At 44.1% G+C, this 22,004-nt stretch overlaps 1 protein-coding gene across 1 annotated transcript; it reads right to left on the bottom strand.

Annotated features, from left to right (window-relative positions):
* Positions 1 to 3,303: 3,303 nt before the first annotated feature.
* On the bottom strand, positions 3,304 to 19,467 carry Slc10a1 (solute carrier family 10 member 1). Its single transcript, XM_035445175.1, has 4 exons — positions 19,112 to 19,467; positions 7,935 to 8,145; positions 5,120 to 5,298; positions 3,304 to 3,511 (listed from the first exon to the last, which is right to left on the bottom strand). Exons 1-4 carry the CDS (start codon positions 19,465 to 19,467, stop codon positions 3,304 to 3,306), a joined length of 954 nt encoding a protein of 317 aa, XP_035301066.1.
* Positions 19,468 to 22,004: the final 2,537 nt, after the last annotated feature.

The following is a 22,004-nucleotide window of genomic DNA, read 5'->3' as shown; positions in this document are numbered from 1 at the left end:
CCTGGCACTCGCTCTGGAGACCAGGCTGGCCTTGAACTCATAGAGATCCACCTGCCTCTGTCTCCTGAGTGCTGGGATTAAAGGCGTGTGCCACCAATGCCCGGCTTAGTAGTTCATCTTTCTGTGTTTTTTTGGCATGTGAGTAAAATGCAAAATGTTTTAGGTATAGAGAAAATAAAGGTTTAATTTTTTTTTTTTCTGTATAACTAGGTATTTTCCCCAAGTTTTCTGAGTGCCTGATGCCACTGACAGGTTAAACTGGTGGAGTGGATATGAAGTGTAATTGTGCTGGCTTTTTAAGAATTTCTCTTCTATTTGAAACCCTTTCATTATGGTAGTGGATGGTAGTTTTGTCCTGTCTAATTGCTTTTGTGTGTTTTTGTTTTTCGAGACAAGGTTTCTCTGTAACAGCTCTGGCTGTCCTGGAACACTTTATAGACCAGGTTGGCCTGGAACTAACAGATCTGCCTGTCTCTGCCTCCCGAGTGCTGGGATTAAAGGTGTGTGCAACCACCGCCTTTATATACTTGGTTATGGGGCAAAGGAAAAAGAATTAAGATTGGAAATTTCATAAGTTAGAACTATTAGTGCTATAGTTTATTTCATTTTGAGTACTTGAAACAAGTTGGGAATGTTTAATGAACAAAACACCAACGTTTATATTACATACTGCTGTAGAGAGAGCAGGGTGAGTGCAGGTTTGCTTCAGCCTTAAGAGTTCATAGCCACTGAAGAGTATTTTTGGTTTGATGGTCTTGGTTCATACCTTAAGATTGACTTTGTTTCTGAGCATTGAAATTATAAACATGAACCACTTTGCCTGGTTCTTATTTATTTTTTGAACAAGTAGCGAATTCCATGTTGGGATGGGTGAGGGTTCCTGGGTAGATTGCCCCTCTAGCTCAGGTTATGGCTTCATGATTTCTGCTGATAGGTTTGCTTTAAGTGCTATACAAACATTCAGGCAAGCTTGGTCTTCGGTTCTTGACTTCTCATTTTTCACATAGGCATACTAAATTGCCACCTGACCAGAATCCAGGCCATTGGGGGAAGGGCTAGGTTGTGTAGAAGGAATATTCCCATTGTGGGTGCCTTTTTCCAGAGTTTCTGGAGTAGCATCTTCAGTTGCAGCAGCCTTGTAGATGACTTTTGTTTTCTCTGTGAAGTTAAAATGGAGAAGGACTGAGTAATACTGTGGTTTGAAGGAATGGCCCCTATAGGCTGCTTTGAATGCTTTGCTTCTACTTGGAACTGTTTGGCATTGTTGGAGGTGTGTCAGTTGGGGGTGGGCTGTTGAAGTTTCAAAAGCCTACATGCTTCACCATTCCTAGTTAGCCTATCTCTGCCTGTTTGTGCTCTCAAGCAATGCCTGCTGCCATGCTCCCTGTCATGATTGTGAACTCTGAGCTCCCAATAAACCCTACTGTAAATTGCCTTGGTCTGGTGTCTCTAGTATCCCAGTGACCGAAAGAAAAGTAACTAAGACAAACACAAAACTTGTTCAAAACTCCGGAGGGTATGCACTAAGTAATAATAAGATGATTTTGCAGGCTTTTCATCATTGTAACAATTCATACAATGAAGCAGTAGAGAAAAGGAGGGTTTAGGTGATGACTTAAATTCTGAAGGAAGGGAAGGCAGGAGGATGCTTTAGGGGAATGTGATCAGGCATTTCAGACTGCCAACCCCTACCTTCCTCAACCTCATGTCTGTGTGGAGTGGTGAACTTTGAATGGGAGTTAACATCTATCTTCCATGCTCTCCCACGTAGTAGAAGTGGGTCGAGCTGTTTACGCTTAGTTTTGGTACTGGGGTCTTGACTGAAAATCCATGGAGTTTCCCATTGAAAGTTATTACTAGTCTTCTGGGACTACAGCTTTAAGCCCGGAACCTAATTGGCTCTAGAAGTGCCATCCCTTGCATTATTGAAAGTGTTATCTACTGGGTAATAAATGAGTTGTTTAGAGATAAGACTTAGACTTAGGTTCAAAACAAACAAAAGGCTTTAGTGGTTCTATAGTGTGATAGCATTTTCCTTTCCTTTTTGGCTTCTTGAAAACCAGGATCACATCCTACTTGAAAGGGATCATTGGCATTTGCTGGTTTGGTAATGGTGAACTCTACCAAGCAAAGTTTTGAATCTGTCTTGAGGTGCAAATCACAGTTGCTCTTGAGCTTTTGTTTAAAAGGATCTGGGGGTGTAACTAGGGGAATGCTTTCCTAGCATGCCAAATTCTGGGTTTGATATCAGCTACTAAAAAGATGCCTGGACATGGTACTTGATGTAATTTGATCTCTTGGAGGCTAGAGATTAGTTTGAGGATAACCTGAACTACATACAGAAAACAAAAGGGAGCTACTCAGTTCAGTGCCCAGTGCCACAAAAAATGGTACACTGATGGCTGGTGAGGACTCGGCAGGTGAAGGTGCTCACTGCTAAACATATTTGAACCCTGAAATCACATGGAAAAGGGAATTTACTCTGGAGTTCTGACTATATGGGTCTGTGCACATACCCATGCAAACAATTTAAAAAGTACTGTATTTACACATATGGGTATCACTGCATCTGTGTCTTTGTACTGCATGCAGTTTCAGTGGAAGCCAGAAGAGGGCAGCTTTGTGGGTCCCTGTGGAAGAGCAACCATGTGTTCTTAAACTGCTGACCCATCTCTCCAGTCCCTGCAAATGTTCTTTACTGTCTAACCACTCAGAAGCACTTTGGGGGAGGGGTTAAAAGTGCTCTCAGCTATGTGGTGGAGCACACCACACCTTTAATCCCAATATCGAGGTAGGTGAATTGAAGGCAAGCCTAGTCTACAGAGTAAGTTCAGGGCTACACAGGAATCCTGTGTCAAAAAACAAAGTGCTCTATTCTAGTAATGAGTGTAAATCATACCAGATATGTATTTAAGAAGCTTGTGATTAAATTACTGTGTAACCAGAGTGGACTCTTTGGAATCTGTGGTATTAGGGCTCTTGTGCTTTCCCTGGGGAGTGGGGATGCAAGGACTTGACTTTGTTAACAGAAAACTAAATACTTACTGTAAGAATGCTGAAGCTTCCCAAACACCCTAGAAATACCTTAGAGCTAATGTAGTTGTGTCCTATTATAGTGACAGTTCTCTTGCTTAGACAAGTAGTCCACTCTTCAGTCCCCTGAGAGAAACTCCACAACTTGATTTTCTCAACTTATGACAGTGCTATTGATATATTTTTAGTGCTACCCTGGGTCAGGTCCCTTTTGGGAACCTTTTGTTGGGAGCTCAGGTCCAGTGTGGCAGTATTCAAAGGGGAGATGATTCAGTACTCACCCTTGGGAGGCTTGATTTTCTCATAGCACCGGAAGATAATAATGAAGAGAATTGCTTCCCCAAGTTGGAAAACCATATAGAGAAGAGGAAAGAAGAACAGTGGTCCAATGACTTGAGGGGGGAAGGTCACGTTGAGGATGGTAGAACAGAGTTGGACATTTTGGAATCCTGTTTCCATGCTGATGGTGCGTCTGCACCTGTGTGAGTGGGGAAAAGTGCTTAACGGAGAAGATGGTTGGCAGCTGCTATGCCTACCCTTTCTTTCCCCTTCTAACTTGTAGTCCTATAGCGTTCAGTGTGGGAAGGTGGGGAGAAATTGAGTTGAAGTACACAATGGGTTTGGAAAAAGTTAACCTGATTCCTACTGCCAGTCTTAACTCTGAGAAGGATGGGGATGAAATGGTACAGAGTTTATAAAAGCTGTGTTGTGTGTGCATACATGCATGTGCCGGGGACCTTGTATGTACTAGGGATGTACTCTACCACTGAGCTAATTCTATCTGGCCCCAAGGAAGGCCTTTTTGAATTGCTTAGAAATCTGGATTGGTCCTCTTTTATAGAACTGCTAAATTAAAACTTGAAAGTAAATGGCAGATAAGTGAAACTAGGAGCCAATATCATGCATTAGCTTGTTATGATAGTCTTATATGACAGTTGCACTTTTGACTAGATAGCAGATTGAAATGTCAACTTATCTTGTGCCTGTTTGTTGCTAATGTATCTTTAATTCTAGAACTTGTCATTAAAAGCAAGCGTCAGCCTCACTATGTATCTTTGAAAGCTTTATTCCCTAATTTTGCTTTCCATTTTGTGGATTAGTGTTTATATTTGGTGAATACATATTCCAAGTGTGTTAAAGCTTTAGTGCAATATGAGAATGCTGGGATTACCCTTCGTGCTGTGGCCATTGTGATATGTAGCACTGTGGTCATGGGCAGCCTTTTCCCTTGAGTGATAGGTGCACAGTAATTTTATCTTTATCAACATGGCTATAATAGTGGATTTTGAAAACGAGCATCTCTTAGGGTGTAGGGTAAGATTCTATTAATGCAGTGGTTCTCATCTTGGGGGTTGAATGAGTCTTCCACAGGGGTTGCCTAAGACCATTGGAAAACACATTTCCATTATGATTCATAACAATAGTAAAATTACAGTTATGAAGTAGTAATGAAATAATTTTATAGTTGGTGGTCACCACCACAAGAGGAATTGTGTTACAAGTAGCTTCAGCATTAGGAAGGTTAACTACTGTACTATAGACTCCCACGTTAAGTATTTAGGCTAACAGGCCTCTGATGTTGCCACTGACCCTCAAGTTGATCTTTTACAGTGGCTGTATATGTGAGTTGGGTTCCACTATAGCTAAAGATCAGAGCTAGGAGTACAACTTAATGTAACTTCTGTCCTACATTGTTCTTGTCAGAAGAGCAAGAAGAGTGGACAAGGAGGAGAATAAGCAGTGGCATTAAAAGCTGCCCCAGCACCACAAATTGTCAGGCAGCTCCAGGAGGTGGGCTCTAAGCTGGGAGATGGTAGACTCCACTATTAGTGCAACACCTCCACCCCTACCCCCAACCTCAGTATTTCTCATTGTCCACAAAGTCCTTGTTCAGTTGGTGCCCCACTATATGCCAGGAAATGCTCTGCCCTTACAGAAAGGCCCCGAGGGAAATGGAACCTAAGAGACCTACCTTGGACTGAGCTGGAAGAGAGCAGAGAGAACATAGCCCAGCAGGAAGCCAGAGAAAGGCATCAGGCAGGAGGTGGCCAGTAATGGCGGGGTCATGGCAAACTTGATGACCTACCTTGGACTGAGCTGGAAGAGAGCAGAGAGAACATAGCCCAGCAGGAAGCCAGAGAAAGGCATCAGGCAGGAGGTGGCCAGTAATGGCGGGGTCATGGCAAACTTGATACTGTCGCCCACATTGATGACAGACAGGACTGTGACAGCCACACTGAGTAAGAAAGTGATGGTCATTCCTCCCTGGACGTGGGGACAAGAAGAGGCCATTAGAAGGGTGGGAGTGGACAACAGGAGTGGTAAGACACACAGGAATTGGGAGCAGAGGTCATTCTTATTAGAACAGGAAGGAGATACGAAAAACCTTTATCTTCCTTTTTTTTTGGATTTCTTATAAGTAGCTAGAAAACTTAAATATTTGCGAATATTTTAATAACTAAAACATAGCCAAGCACAGTCAGCTGCTTTTGACATAGCTCAGACTGCTGTGAAATTTTCAATGACTTTCTTTTGTGCTATAGCTGTGAGGAGATGAGATTCCCTGGTCCTACGAAACTGATACTTATAAGTGACATTTTCAGTCCATAAACATTTGCACAAGACTGTACCCAAATGTATTTTGGAGCTTTTCTCAACCTACATTACAGAGAGGAACCTCACTGTTTTAGGGCAGCACTTCTCAACTTATGGGTTGCACCCCTTTTGGGGGTCAAATGACCCTTTCACAGAGGTTGCCTAAGACCATCAGAAAACAAAGATTCACACAATAGTAGCAAAATTAGTTATAAACTAGCAAACAAAAATTTTATGGTTGGAGGTCACCACAACATGAGGTATTAAAAGGTTGCAGTGTTAGGAAAATTGAGAGGCACTGAACTGGACTTACGGAAATTGCCAAGAAGCACAGATGGTTGAACCAGGTAGCCTAATGATGTGTAACCCTAAAGAGAAACCAGCGCAGTTGTGTGATCTGGAAACAAGGTGGGAAAGTCCCAGGAACGTGTAATAGCATGATTATGAACTCTGTAAATCCATCTTTCCCACTCCAAGAAAGTGAGGTAGAAACATGTATTGGGGGCAATAGCATGTTTTTATCCTAAAGTTAACTTTGTAGTTGCATCTTCTATACACTACTGTGAACCTTTAATAGGTAGGTTCTAGTGAAATGACTGCTCAGGGTTTTCATTATGAAATAAAAGGATGTAAATTTTCTTCCATGCTCTTTGCGGTATGTTTCAAAATGGCAAAAATGTGTAAATTTGTCTTGGTTTTTCATCTTTTAAATAAAGAAATAACAAGGGGCTGGAGAGATGGCTCAGAGGTTAAGAGCACTGACTGCTCTTCCAGAGGTCCTGAGTTCAATTCCTAGCAACCACATGGTGGCTCACAACCATCCGTTATGAGATCTGGTGCCCTCTTCTGGTGTGCAGATACACATGGAAGCAGAATGTTGTATATGTAATAAATAAATAAAATGAAATCTTTAAAAAATATATAGCAAAATATTTTTCATTATCAAGTTATTTTGTAATGATTATGCTGTGACTTGGCTCTAGTTTCCATTTTATTCCTGTGTGTGATGTTTACTTGATTTTTTTTTTGTTGTTTTTAATGGGGAGGTGGTTTCCAGACAGGGTTTCTCTGTGGTTTTGGAGGCTGTCCTGGGACTCCCATTATAGACCAGTCTGGTCTTGAACTCACAGAGATCCACCTGCTTCTGCCTCCTGAGTGCTGGGATTAAAGATATGCGCCACCAATGCCTGGCGTTTACTTGATTTTTGTGATGTGTTCTCGCAGTGTGGTCCTGGCTGGCCACCTAGAACTTTCTGTGTACAGGAGACTGACAAGGGTTGAACTACAGGATGAAATTGACCAGTTTCATGTTCTTCTAAGGGCAAGCAAGCAATGATAGTACCCTCTCTGTGACTGCAGTGTTTTTTCAAACTTCTGTGAACTTACATCTTTCTGTGAAATTCTGGAAGTCTTTATGCTTCCCCTTAGTCTCTACTAGCTAGTTAGCCAAGGTTGCCCTGTTACCTCCTGTTTTCTATTTGGCCTCTCTCCATGCTTATGTAAATCCCAGCCTATGTATCTGGCTCAAGCCCCTCCAAGAAGCCTAACCACTCTGGCCTTCAGTAATCTCTTTTTTTTTCCCCCCAAGACAAGGTTTCTCTGTGTAGCTTTGGAGCCTATCCTGGCACTCGCTCTGGAGACCAGGCTGGCCTCGAACTCACAGAGATCTGCCTGCCTCTGCCTCCCGAATGCTGGAATTAAAGGTGTGCACCACCAATGCCTGGCGGCCTTCAGTAATCTTAAAGACCACCAGACTTGTTTGCCTGCTATTGTTGGATTTTATCCCTTTTTTGAATTACCTTTTTCAAATGACAAACTCTGGAGACAGTAAGCCTTCAAGGTGTATGGCAGAAACTTAAGCAGCAAAGAGGAATTATAGGTTTTTATTTTATTTATACTAGAAGGTGTGTGTGTTCATTTTTTCTCCCGATTCTTCAAAAGCATTTGTTCATATTACAATTTCATGAAGTAGTAGATATACCAAGAGTAAGGGTTTGGATGAGTGCAATCTCTACCCACCTCTCCACATGTCCATAGATACTGCCATAAAGTACTGTGGGCCTCAGGGTGGGAGCCTAACAAAAGGTTAGGTCATATCGGGCATGGTAATGAAAAGGGTTAGGGGTTTGATGCTGTCCTCTCTACTGGAATGTGAACTTCCCTTTGCCAAGTGACCCAGCATCCAACTAGAATCTCTAGGACAGTGAGTCAAAAACAAAACAAAATAAACAAAAAACCAAAACTCTAAGTAGCCTATGGTGGCAATTGCTGATATGCTTTATTTAAACAGGACCTTCAGTTCTTACCTTGATGATGTAAGGAACATACTGTGGCTTTTTGGTCTTGAGGAAGATCCCTATGCTACAAGGAATGAGAACCATGACCAGTGATATCATAATGCCTCCATAGGGCACCTTGTCCTTAAGATCTCCATCATAGATCCCTTTTGTGTAGATGTACAAGAGGAGAGGCATCATACCCAAGGCAGCAAAGGTAGAGCAGGTAGTCATCACAATGCTGAGTGGGAGAGAAGAACAAAGAAAAAGCCATTTAGATGTTTGAGTACCTTCTGTGTGCTAGACACTGTGTTGCATGTCTTATACCACTTTGTTGAGCAGTAAACGTGGTGATACCTTGCTTGTACAAATAAAGCCTGTCTGAAGATCAGAGAGGAGCAAGCCACAGCCACACCTTACCTCCTTAGCGTCTCAGCAGACAAGAAAGTGAGTTCCTGTTTCTGTTTATACCCTCTCTCCACCCAGCCATATCATTTCCTATTTTTGCCCAGCCATCTCAAAAGAAGCTGAATAAAAGTTGGAAGGGTTTTTGACTTATTCCAAGTAGCGCATACTAAGTGGCTAATAGAAGATACAAACACAGGCCTGTCCAGCTTCTTCTAAACCCATATGCTTTATCCAAGAAGATGCCATTCCAATTTAAATAAAATCACTTTTTCTTGACTAATGATTGAGTTGGAGGGCCCATTTCACTATGCATGCAGCCCCTGGGCAGGTGGTCCTGGATGCTTAAGAAAGACTGAGAAAGCCATAAGCAGCATCCTTCCATGGCCTCTGCTTCAGTTCCTTGCTGCAGGTTCTTGCCCTGACTTCCTTCAATGATGGCTGTGATTTGGAAGTATAAGTAAAAGAAACCCCTTACTCCTCAAGTTGCTTTTGGACATATTACAATATTAGAAACCATAATAGGATAGACACAGAAAATTAAAGATTCAATGTTAAAAAGTTTAGTACATCAACAATGGTAAATTCTAATTTTGAAAGTGATAGCTACTAAAAGTTTATCACTAAACAAGTTTAGTGGTAAACAAAAAGATTTCTTACAATAAATGGAATAAGACATTGTGTTATCACCTCTTTTATATATTACAGTAGACAGCAAGAGAAATAGTGGATAGGAAGAGAAATTTTTTTTTGTTAAGGATTGATTGATCATAGAGGAAAATTTCCATTATAACTAAAAAATTAAAAGGGTTATAAACATATGAGCAATATAAGATAATAAATTGGGATCAGATATGCTACTAATAGAAAAATGGTGATTTATTTTTATTTTATTTGCATTGGTGTTTTGTCTGCATATATGTTTGTACGAGGGTGTTGGATCCCCTGGAACTAGAACTATAGACAGTTGTGAGCTACCCTGTGGGTGCTGGGAATTAAAAACCCAGGTCCTCTTGAAGAGCAACCAGTGCTCTTGGCTGCTGAGCCATCTCTTCCAGTTCCTCAAAAAGTTTTTTTTAAGATGGCATTTGTAATCAAAATTATAAAATATTTGAAATAAATTTCAAGGAGGTGACAAGATTTTTTACTGAAGAAATTATCAAACATAATGCTGTTTAATAATTCTCTTGTAGGGCTGGAGAGATGGCTCAGAGGTTAAGAGCACTGGCTGCTCTTCCAGAAGTCCTGAGTTCAATTCCCAGCAATCACATGGTGGCTCACAACCATCCATTTTGAGATCTGGGTGCCCTCTTCTGGCTTGCAGGGACACCTGCAGACAGAACACTGTATACATAATAAGTAAATCTTAAAAAAAATAATCCTCCTGTAGAGTGTACAGATTTGCCACTCAAAGCCAGGCTTTGGTGGTGCACGCCTTTAATCCCAGCACTTGGGAGGCAGAGGCAGGTGGATCTCTGTGAGTTTGAGGCCAGCCTGGTCTACAGAGCGAGTGCCAGGATAGGCTCCAAAGCTACACAGAGAAACCCTGTCTCGAAAAACAAAAAAAAAAATACAAAAAAAAAGTTTTGCCATTCAAATTGGTTTAATAAAAATGGCCCATAGCCAGGCAGGAAGTGTAGGCGAGACAACCAAACCAAGAATGATGGGAAGGAGAAGGGCAGACTCAGAAGACGACAGTCAGTCACTGAGGAAGCGGGACATGTAGAAAAAATGAGGTAACAAGCCCTGAACCAACCACATGGCAAAGCCTAGATAAGAAATAGGGGTTAATTAAAATGCACGAGCTAGTTAGTAACAAGCCTGAGCTATTGGCCGAGCATTTATAACATATATATTAGGGAAGCAGCTGCTGGTTATTTGGGAACAGGTGGGGAGGAACAAATTTCCAACTACAACACCATAGAAAAGTATGGAAGAAGGCTGAGGGCGATTCTATATTCATGGCAGAATGGGATGGCAAGATTATAAAGGTGGTGAGGTGGTTTGGGTGAGAGATGTCCCCTATGTGCTCATGTAGTTGAAAACTTGGTCCTCAGTTGGTGGTGCTATTGGGGAAGGTTATAGATCCTTAAGAGGGAGAGATTTGATGGAAGAAGTATGTCACTGGGGCTGGGCTTTGAGGTTTTGGAGCCCCGCCTACCTCCTGTTTGCATTTACTACTTCCTGTATATGGATGATGTGATCATCCAACTTCCTGCTCCTATCATGCCTCCATTATGATGGACTATCTCTTTGGAACTATAAGTGAAAATAGTCTCAAAACTTGTGTGTAAATGCTGGGGTAGATGAGATGGCTCAGGGATTAAGAGCACTCGCAGCTTCTGGAGGACCTGGGTTCAATCCCCAGCACCCACATGGCAGCTCACAACCATTTGTAACTCCAGTTCCAGGGGATCTCGTCCTGTAAAGAGGACATCAGGCAGGCATGTGGTTCACAGAGATGCAGGTAAAACACACTCACACATACACAAACCACCCCCCCACACACATTCAATGGAAAGCTCATCAGAATTCTAGAAATTTTGTAGATTTGAAAGCTGATCCTAAAATTCAAGTGCAAAAGTAGAAAGGTGAAAAACTGTAAACATTTTCATGAAGTGACCTGTAAAGTCACTGTAATTAAGAAAATGCACTGACAGACAGCCACATTGACCAATAAGAGTCCAGATGAAAGCTCAATCTTATTTGACTAATAAGAGAGGTGATACTAAGTAGTATTGGAGGAAAAAAGCATGAATGGTGCTTAATATTTATTCAGATGGAAAATAAAGATTGGGTCACTTGTAAAAATAAGTTCTAAGTTGATTTAAGATTTCCTTGAGGGCCAGGCGTTGGTGGCGCATGCCTTTGATCCCAGCACTCGGGAGGCAGAGGCAGGCGTATCTCTGTGAGTTTGAGACCAGCCTGGTCTACAGAGTGAGTTCAAAACAAAAACAACAACAACAACAACAACAAAAAAGATTAATGTGAAGCCGGGTGGTGGTGGTGGTGCACGCCTTTACTCCCAGAGGCAGAGTCAGGGAGATCTCTGAGTTTGAGGCCAGCCTGGTCTACAAAGCAAGTTTCAGGACAGCCAGAGCTGTTACATAAAGCAACCCTGTCTTGAAAAACAAAACAAAACAAAAAAACAAATTTCCATGTGAAAGGCAAGTATTTTTCAAAGAAAATATAGGAAATATCTTTATAGACAGTATAGGATTTATTAAAGCTCTGACTAGTCAAGACAAAACAGTATAGAATTGACTAAGTTAGAAGCACTTACTAAGTGTATGATGATGACATTTTCAATATATATATTGAAGTGATACATTCAAATCACTTTGGAAATCAAAAAAGTTCTTTCAGAACAACCCCATAGAAACACAGTCCATCCCATTTCCAGATGAAAAAACCCAGTGATTCCAAATAGAATGATGCTGAAAAGTGGGGCGGTGGTGGTACACGTCCAATCCTAGATTTAAGTTCTAATCCTAGAATTTTGGAGTCAGAGGCAGGCAGATGTATGTGAGTTCAAGGCCAGTCTGTTCTACAAAGTGAGTGCCAGGACAGTCAGAGCTGTTATACAGAGAAATCCTGTCTCAAGCGTGCGCGGGAGCGCACGCGCACACACACACACACACACACACACACACACACACACACACACACACACACACCACACACAAAACCAAAAAACAAAAAACAAAACCCCCAAAACAAAACCAACCAACCAACCAAACAAACAAACAAACAAAAAACAGATTTCCAGGTAAGGAAGTGTGAAGTGGAACAACTCTGGAAGCTTCCTTGCAGATGATGTGTGATTACCATAATCTCCCATTCCTGCTTTTATTTCTCATGATCACACCTGGGAACAAGAAAGCCATGCACACAGGGCTGTCTATAGAAGCAGGCTATGGAATCAGGAATGTCTTCCAAGAGATAAGTGCAGCAAACCACACAGCAGTTTAAATACACTCGGTAGGTGTTTTACTGATATGCCTAAGTTAGTTTTGGTGTCAACTTGACACAAACTAGGGTCATTTGGGAAGAAGGAATCTTCATTGAGAAAATGCCTCCATATAATCGGCTTGTAGACAAGTCTGCAGGACATTTTCTTGATTGAGGATTGACATGGAAGGACCCAGCTCACTGTGTGTGGTGCCATCTGTAGGCTGGTGGCGCTGGCTGTCAAGAGAAAGCAGGCTGAGCAAACCATGAGGAACAAGCCAGTGAGCAGCACTGCTCCATGGCCTCTGCGTCAGCTCTGGTCTTGAGTTCCTGCACCAACTTCCCTAGACAATGAACTATAAGCTGTAAGGTAAAATAAACTCCCCAAGCTGCTTTTGGTCAGGAAGCTAAGACACCAGCTCTCAGAGCAAATTTGCCAAATGTATGATCTGTTGATATCAAATTTAAAACTTGCAAATACAGTAGATTATCTGTTGGTGCATGTAGTACACGTGGTTTGAAAATATCTTGTGCAGGGTGGTGATGGCGCACACCTTTAGTCCCAGCACTTGGGAGGCAGAGGCAGGAGGATCACTGTGAGTTCGAGGACAGCCTGGTCTACAGAACTAGTTCCAGGATAGGCTCCAAAACAATACAGAGAAACCCTGTCTCGAAAAACCAAAAAAAAGAAAAAAGAAAAAAGAAAAACAAAAACAAACGAACAAACAAAAAAAAAAAAGAAAGAAAAGAAAAGAAAGCAGGGCAGGGGACATGATGAGAGACGGTCAGTGGTTAAGAACACTGGCTGTTCTTCCAGTGGTCCTGAGTAACTACATGGTGGCTCGCAATGGTGTAATGGGATCTTGTGTATGAAGACAGAGCACTCTTGTACATAAAACATACAAATCAATACATTTTTAAAGAGAGAGAGCCAGGGCTGGTAATGGCTTTATACTTAAGAATGCTTGCTGTTCTTCCAAAGGACCCAAGTTCATTCCCAGCACCCACTTTGGGTGGCTTAACCTCCTGTAATTCCAGCTTCAGGAGTTCTGGAGTCCTTTTCTGGCCTCAGCAGGTATACACACACACACACACATACACACACACACACACACACTCACACACACACACACACACACACACACAGACTGAGAGAGTCAGGGATGATGATGGTAGCATGTAATATCAGCAGTCAGGCTGGGACAGGAAGATCAGAAGTTCAAGGTCATTTTGGCTACACAGTGAGTTCAAAACCAGCCCAGGCTACATGAGACTCTGTCACAACCAACCAACCTAAAACAAAACAATAACAACGGATGGGGGAAGTCCTTCTGTGTATATGTTTGTCTTATTGGTTGATAAATAAAACACTGTTGGCCAATAGGGAATCAAGATAGGTGGGACTGGGAGTCGAGGAGGATTCTGGGAAATGTAGTAAGGAGGAGGGTTGCCATGTGATCTTGTGAAGAGAGGATGCATGCTGCTGGTGTCCTCGATAAGTCTTTATAAAATATATAGATTAATGGTTATGATTGATACTTAAGACAGAGCTAGCAAATAAGAAATCCTAGTCATTGGCCAGCAGTATTGTAACTAATATTATTTGGGGCCCTAACATGGCGGTGGAACCCAGGCAGCTGGCAGAAAGAGTTATCGTTACAAATAACATATAAACAAAATTTTAAAAATGTTCTTGGAGTCCTGGGAGTTACACTCTTTGAGGTGTGTTAGAGGGAATGAGATAGAGAAGTGTATGGCGGCTTCTGTGTAAGCTATTGGTCTCTTTGTAGAAGACCAATTTACAAGTTGTGTGTTTGTCTTCCTGTCCAGAGATATCAAGCTTACTCTGGTTTTGTGTCAGGAGTTCTAGAGTGTATTCTGGGACTTTGTGTGCCTTGCCCCTTAGATGTGTAGAGCTGTGTTCCCAGAATCTCAGGCATTTTCCTCCACAATCACAGATACTGGTATCCATTCCCGACCTGCTGCCACCTGTGACTGCTGTGATCCTCAGTTTACCATGAAGGATCCCGATTGGGAGGTGACCTGCAGATTCTAGCTTCTAAGATTGGGACTATTGCAACACTGTGGACCTTGGGTCTGGTTAAGATGGGATGGCAGATTTGTGTTTCCAGTCTTCTTTCTTGTTTGTTTTTGCTTTTTTTAGGCAGGACCTTATATAACCTATAACTCCATGTGTAGTGGAGGGTGACCTTGAACTCCTGACACCTTCTGCCTTCACCTTCCACATGCTGGCATTACAGGCCTGTGCAACCACATCAGGCTTACTTCCAAGTTCTTTTATTTGAGACGGACTCTCAAGCATTTCCCCCCCTCAGCCACCTGCTGGGATGACAGATATTCACCACTGCTCCCAACCCCTTCTTGATTAAGAATGAGCTCATTGCACAGGCCCTCCTTTTTTTTTTTTAAATTTGTAAATTGGAAAGGAGTAGAAAGATCAGAGGCACAAGCTGAGGACCCTGTGAAGTGACCATCCAGTCCCCATGGTGAAGTGGGAAATGTGTAGGAATCACAATGGCTTCCTGTGTCATAGTGGGGAACTTGTAAGGATCCTGGGGTGGTGTCCAGGCCTTTTGTCTGCCTGGCCACTGGGCTCTGTTTTGGGACCAGCAGGTTAAAGGGATCAGAGGAGCTTGAGGATGGCAAGAGTCAAGGCTGTTCCTAACAAGTTCACTTCCTCTAGAAAGCTGTCATGCCTGGCTGTCTGGTGTCCCCCCTCAGACTTAAATCATTTTGAAGACAGAATAACCATGGGAGAGGGCTCTGACCCCTCTTTTGCTCAGCTCTTAGGAGATATTGGCAGGTTTCTTTACTTCCATTTCCTAGCAAGTAAAATGGAACAATAAGTCTTACCCTTTAGTTCTTTTTTGTTTTTTTAAAAACTTATCTTCTTATTTATGTCTTTACTTTTCTATCATGTGTATTGGTGTTTTGCCTGTATTTAAGTTTGTGGAGGGTGTCTGATCTCTTAGAGCTGGAGTTACAGACAGTTGTGAGCTGCCATATGGGTGCTGGGAATTGAACCCACATCTTCTGGAAGAAGAGTCAGTGCTCTTAACCACTGAGCTGTCTGTCTACCTCCTCACCATTTACTTCTAACTCTTAAGTAGAACATAGTGAGCTTAAATAGAGGCCTCAAAGTAGACAGCGGGGCCACATCTGGCCCTTAGACACTGCTTGGTTTGCACAGCCTTGTAGATGCATTCGGATGATGTTTGAAATTTTGGAGATTTCACCTAAAAATGGAGACTCAAAATCCACAGAAACAGTTGACCTGACCTAGTGAGGGCACAAAGACCCTAGTCATAAAGCTGGGGAACCAGCATTGGACCTAACCAAGCCCTCTGAATATGTGTGCCAGCTATGAGGCCTGGGTAGTCTATGGGACCTCTAACAGTGGAGCCAGTGTTTATCCCTAGAGCACAAATAGACTTTGGAAGTCCATTCCCTATGGAGGGGTAATATTGCAGCCCAGATACATGAAAGAGGGCCTAGACCCTCCCCCAAAGGATATGACAGACTTTGATGATTCCCCCATGGAAGGCCTCACTATCCTTGGGGAGTGAGTGGGGAGTAGGTTTGGGGGGTTGGTGGAGGGCATGGGTGGGAGGGAGAGGGAACTGGGATTGATATGTAAAATAAGATTGTTTCTAAAATAAAAAATATTGCTCAACTAAAAAAAAAAAAAAGGAGATTCAATCTTCTCTCAAGAAGCAGAAAGTGCCAGGTGTTGGTGGCTCGTGCTTTTAATCCCAGCACTCAGGAGACAGAGGCAGGAGGATCTCTGTGAGTTCGAGGCCAGCCTGGTCTCCAGAGCGAGTGCCAGGATAGGCTTCAAAGGGTGGGGGGAAAGAAGCAGCAGCAGAAAGCTTGGGGCTGGAGTGGTGGCTCAGTTGTTAAAAGCACTGGCTGCTCTTCCCAGACATCCAGGGTTTGATTGCCAGCATCCACATAGTGACTCACAACTGTCTATGGCTCTAGTTTCAGGGGATCCAGTACAGTCTTCTGGCCTCCATGTGCTCCAGGACATGCACACAGTGTGCTTATATACATGTAGGAAAATGCTCAGACATATAAAATAAAAAATCCTTAAAAAAGAAAGGCAGGGAACTGTGATGACTGCATTCCCCTCCTGTACAATACTCATGTCCGATTAGAGAGGCCAGCATCTTTGAGCCTGGCGGGCAGCCTCCATTCACTCAGTCAAGGAACAGGCTAGCTTGACAGACATGTGAGTAGATGCACCAGCTCTGCAGCCAGCCAGCCTGTCCAAAGGTGTTAAGTTCTAAGACTGTTTCCTCATCTGTGAATGTGGTCAGTTATAGCACTCCGCCTTGTAAGTACCCATCCACGTCTGCCACCAAAACAAGGACCACTGCAGGATGTATACAGTGGACAACAAGGGTATTAAGAGAATAAAATGGGACTTTGTGGGGGTGGGCTGCAGAGATGGCTCAGTGGTTATGAGCACTGGCTGCTCTTCTAGAGGACCTGGGTGTGAGTCCTAGAATCCACATGGCAGCTCAAAACCACCTACAATTCCAGTCCCAGGGGAATCCAGTGCCCTCTTCTGGCCTCCTTGGGCACCGAGTGCACATGTAGTGCAGAGGCATATATGCAGGCCAAACCTTTATGCAGGCATACAATAAGTTTAAAATTTGACTTTGCTGAAAAGAATGTTTAGTGCAAGTTCCCACCACCACTGTCATTGCTGTAATACATGTAGGAATTCTCAGGACAACTGGCATTCAAAATCTGGCAGGGCATGAGGGTAATATTCACACTCAGCCAGTGGGATCTGAGGCATGGTTAATGTGTATGAGTAGGGCAGGTTTGTTTGGGAGGAAGGGACTTTGACAGAAGGTGGCCATATCAACACCCATGGCTGAGTCTGGAACTTGGAACCAGAGGTTGAGCAAGCAGCAGAGCCCAGGGGCCATGCTCTTGATCTCACCACGAGCTGGGTATAGTGGGAGGGTCTCCCATCTTATAGAGCAGCTAATGTTGGAGAGGACTCAGTAGCAGCCACCAGTTGGTGAGAATGGGACCCTTGGTTACCCTTAAAAACTCACCCGTTGAAGGGAGGGAGAAGCGAACTGGGGTCGTCATGTAATTCAATCTTGTTTGTAATTCAAATATATAAAAAATATTAAAATTTAAACATAGAGTAAGGGATTACCAGCCTACAATCCACACTGCCAGAGAAACTAGTAAACAAGGAGGACCCTAAAAGACACAAACTTTGTCCCCTGGAGAAGGGGAAAGGGTCACGATCCCTTGAGCAAATTGAGAGCATGGGAAGATGGGGGAGGGAGCTACCAGCATGAGAAGGGAAGAAGAGGAGGGATGCAGAGGTCATGAGGGAGCAGAAAGGTTGAGTCAGGGGAAGAATAGAAGAAAGGATATGTGATAGGTAGGGTTTTAGTTGGGGGGGTGGTAGGGGAGGATGGGAGGGAGAAGGGAACTGGGATTGTCATGTAATTCAATCGTGTTTGTAACTCAAATAAAACAAAAAAGAAAAAAATATTAAATGGCACTAAACAAAATGCATTCAAGACCTCAGTAATAAAGGGTTCGAGGTACTGAAAAACAAAAACAAAAACAAAAAAAACAACTCACCCGTTGTCCTTCATGTGGTCCCCAGCCCCATTCCTGTCCTGTTCTGTCACTTCCACAGCTACACAGATCCCCTCAGAGTGCCCCTTCTCTGACTACTGTGACTCAAATTTCTTCTGCATCAGAGCTGACTTTTAACCTGGATTTCTTGGGACACATAGGTGTGACAAGCCTTGCCCCTCCCCCCAGTTGCACTAGTGTTGCCTCACTAGGAGAGGCTCCTTGGTTAGTTTTCTCTCTAAAGTTCATTCACAGGCAGGATGCACATGGGCCCAAGCAGATAGGCTCTGGGTTCCCTGCATCACCTGAGATTGAGCATCTCTACTAAGGACAGATTCAGAGGAGACTGGCTTAAGCTTTGCTTGGGCTAGTGAGCTCAGCCATGGCACGATGGCCCAAGCAGGCCCAGAGGGCCTCCTCTGGTAGGCATTGACCGCAACAGTCATACCTGTGTGAAGGACAGATAACTTTGCAAGCCAGAGGAGTCAGGCTGTTTGGGGAGGGACCTTGCTGGTTTCTGGTTAGGATGCTCTGAGATCAGGCTGTTGTTGGCTTTCTCTCTGCTTGTTAGACTGAGTGGGGCGCTGCCTAACCCGGGCAAGTGCTGGGACCTCATTTTCACCTGAGGTGTCTTCTGGTGGCAATCTCACTACATCTGACAACAGGATGAAGGGTCTCTGACAACTGGGTGAAGGGTCTTAGTATACCTCGTATACCCAGACACTGGGGGTGAAGGGTCTTGGCATACCTTAAATGGCCAGAAACTGGGGGAGAGCCTTTGGAGTCTCTTCTCTGCAGGGATTTGTGATGTTCATTTGGTCCCAAGTCACCTTGGTCTCCCTGGAATGTGCAGAACCCTTTATGTCCCTTCTAGATTTTCAGCTTCAGAGCCAACTCCCTGTCACACAGTTAGGTGGCTTCAGTTCTCAGAGACTCTGGTTGAAATCTGCATTCCTTTAAAGCAATCCTTGAGATACTTTTATGAATTCAGGGGTGTTTAATACCTCTGGACCAGCTCGGCACTTTTCACTTGGTACTTAAACCAAAGAGACTCCAGAGCCTGCCCCAACTTAGCATAAGCCTTTGACTATAAACACCAACCTTAATCCAACTCCTACTTCCCCCTTTCCTGGCTCCAGCCCAGATCTTCCCCAGATTATGACATCCCCTCCTCACCCAATCCCACACCCCTCCCTCCTAACCCCGAGTCTTACCTGAGGTTCATGTCTCCCTTCATGGCCAGGGTGAAGAGGTTGGACAGGTTTCCCCCGGGAGAGCAGCCACAGATGAGGATGGCCAGTGCCTCAATTGGTTTCAGATGGAAGGCCTTGCCCAGGACAAAGGCAGCGAGGGGCATGATGCCATACTGGGACAACATGGCAATGACCACCCCTTTGGGCTTCCACAAGTGAGCCTTGATCTTGCTGAACTCCATGGTGCAGCCGAGTGAGAACATGACAAATAGCAGCATGATCACTAGGATAACACTCAGCGCCTTGTCTGTGGGGCGGTGGCCAAAGCCAGGCGGCAGAGAGAAATTTAATGGGACCGTTACATTGTGTACCTCCATCCTCTGGCACGGCGGGGACCACCCTTGTTCTTTGCTGCTGGCCTTCCTTGCCCAGTGCTTGCTGAATGTTTTCTTTAGTTTCCTTTCAGGATAGAGTTTCTGGACAAAATGTAGCTGTGGGTAAATAAAAGATTATGCAATCTGCAGAACCATTGCTCTGGCTATGACTCCAAAGGGAGGAGAGCCACAGCCTTATCTCCCTGGATCCCCTACCTTGTTCAAGTTCCCTGACCTCTGTGCCTGCTGGGTGCCACTCATACCCAGGCCAGGGTTGATCCTCTCCTCTGACCTCTGCTGAGCATGCTTCTCTAGCTTTCTGAGACCTGCAACCAACCAGGGTTACCTTTCCCTCTTCCCTTCCAGCTCAGTTCCTGTTGCCTCAGGTTGTTTGCCTGGGAAGGTGCCCTCCTCGTGCCCAGTTAGTCATCATTTGTCCCCAAGTGAAAGGGACTGTGCTACCTTTGGTTCCCTCACATAGGCAGAGCCCGAGATCAGCAGGACGGTATAGGGGTATGTGGTGTTGCTGCCTCCAGGAGGGGATGTTTCCACAGCTTTTCCTCCCATGAGACTTTGTTTTGTGCCCATACCTGGACCATATGTGTCCTGCTGGGGTGTGTGTGTAGGGGGCACAGTGAATCCCTGAAAGGCTTCCTTACCTCCAGAGGGAAGAACTTTCTGGAGTGTGGTTGGATTCTTGGAAGACTGGAGACTATGCAAAGCAGAGCCCAGAGGGAACTCTGGCTGTGGAGATGAGCTGGCACCTAAGGCACCTGAGGCTTGAGAAACTTGTGAGTAGGAAGATCAGTCTTTTCTTGCTGAGCTCTTGGCGGCTCTACTTTTGGATGCTGAGCCTATGTGTCTCAAGCTGGAAGCCAGGTTTGAAGCATGCAATATCAGTAGCATCAAAGAGGTGGGTGTGGCTGTCCTGCACGACACTCCTCCCTCCCTCTCAGGGGTGGGATAGAGTGGGTCTTTCAGAAGCAGTTCTCTCTTGGCTGGTTGGAGCCCACAGGATCTGGTAGGGGCCTTGTACATTCCTAATTGCTGAGATCTGTGGCAAGGCTTATGGTCACTTTCTTTTGGTTTTGAGATAAGGTCTTACTATGTAGCCTACACTGACTTTGAATCTGTGACATTCCTGTCTCATCCTTTCCCATGCAGGGTTTATTGGTGCGAGCCACCACAACTAGTGTGATTAGGCCTAGGTTGGGGATAGTGACAGACTTTTGGCTTGGTGTAACTACTTGAAAACGAGAGTTCCTTCGTATACTACTTCTGTAAGGGTCCCAAGTTTGGTTCCCAGCATCCACGTTAGGAGGCTTAAACCACCTGTAACTCCAACTTCAAAGGATCTGATGCCCTCTTCTGGCCTCCACAGGCACCCATACTAACATGAACACCTCCCCATATGCATATTTTAAGTAAACTAAAAAAAAAAAAAAAAGACAGCGAGAGGCTCTTGGACAATGTTATTGGTGGCCTCTGGAATCCTGCATAGATGAGGATTCGAAAATAGTCCATACATCCCATATCATGCCCATGAGGCAGCTGCTCCGTGGAGCTGTGCAGTGCATAGAATGGTCACTGGCGTGGGTGACATGAGACTGACATCCTTTCCCCTTAGAGAGCCTTTGATGTGAATGCTTTCCTGATGTTTGAGTTGGACTGGTCTCAAGAGAAGGGTGGTTAGAGTGCTGGGCAGTGCATGTGGATACTAGCCATTCTGTGGGGATACTAGCCATTCTGTGGGGGGTGCTAGCCATTCTGTGGGGATGCTAGCCATTCTGTGAGCATGCTAGCCATTCTGTGTGGGGGTGTGTGCTAGCCATTCTGTGGGGATGCTGGCCATTCTGGAACATTGAGGGTGGCCTGAAGGAGGCTGCTTTCTCCCTTTGGGGAAAGCCAACAAACACAGACATGCCTTCTGCTTCCTGGCCGCCATGATTTGAGTGCTCTGCTTGCATTGAAAGACTAAAACCTTGGAAACTGTGAAATGAATAATTCTTCCCTTAAAAGATAGCTGAGTGCATCCCAGTTTGAGGGAGGGGAAAGCAAATTGCATCTCTGAATGGGAAACTGCACCTCTGCACCATCACTCATCACCTGGGGCTCCACCCAGAGTCACACAATTCTCAGCAGTTGCATGGAAAGCCAGCCACAGTGACAGAGGCACATGCAAATCACTCATCTGTTCAACGACCAGGAATGCAAAATTCCCAATTGAACATACTTAGACGCTAAAAGAGTAGCAAAGGCTAACAACTGAAGACTGCATCAGGAAAATGCCAGCACTATGCAACTGAATTTTAACACTGGTCACACTTTGATCTAGACCCAAATCAAATATCAGAAAAAAGACCACCTGATTACAGCCATCTAATGTAGTAATTGATGAAAGTGAACATTACCAATAGATGCTAAAACTCTTGGTGGGGGGGTGTGGTTGGTGATTAGGATGTTCACATGGGATAGGGTCTCCCCTACAGATAAATCATTAATTATAGTGGGAAGGTATGCACTGAGAACCTGGGCAGTTA

The sequence above is a fragment of the Cricetulus griseus genome, chromosome 5 (assembly GCF_003668045.3).
Source record: "Cricetulus griseus strain 17A/GY chromosome 5, alternate assembly CriGri-PICRH-1.0, whole genome shotgun sequence".
In the NCBI taxonomy this organism is placed as follows: domain Eukaryota; kingdom Metazoa; phylum Chordata; class Mammalia; order Rodentia; family Cricetidae; genus Cricetulus; species Cricetulus griseus.
The sequence above is the reverse complement of the archived record's forward strand: the minus strand, read 5'-3'. Positions and strand labels throughout refer to the sequence as shown.

Excerpts from the sequence above, each read along its gene's own strand:
- Slc10a1 (XM_035445175.1), bottom strand. The coding sequence starts at position 19,467 with ATGGAGGTACACAATGTAACGGTCCCATTAAATTTCTCTCTGCCGCCT. Across the intron at positions 8,146-19,111 it reads AAGGGAGACATGAACCTCAG|CATTGTGATGACTACCTGCT; the intron begins GTAAGACTCGGG and ends TCTCCCACTCAG. Across the intron at positions 5,299-7,934 it reads ATGTTCCTTACATCATCAAG|GGAGGAATGACCATCACTTT; the intron begins GTAAGAACTGAA and ends CCCCACGTCCAG.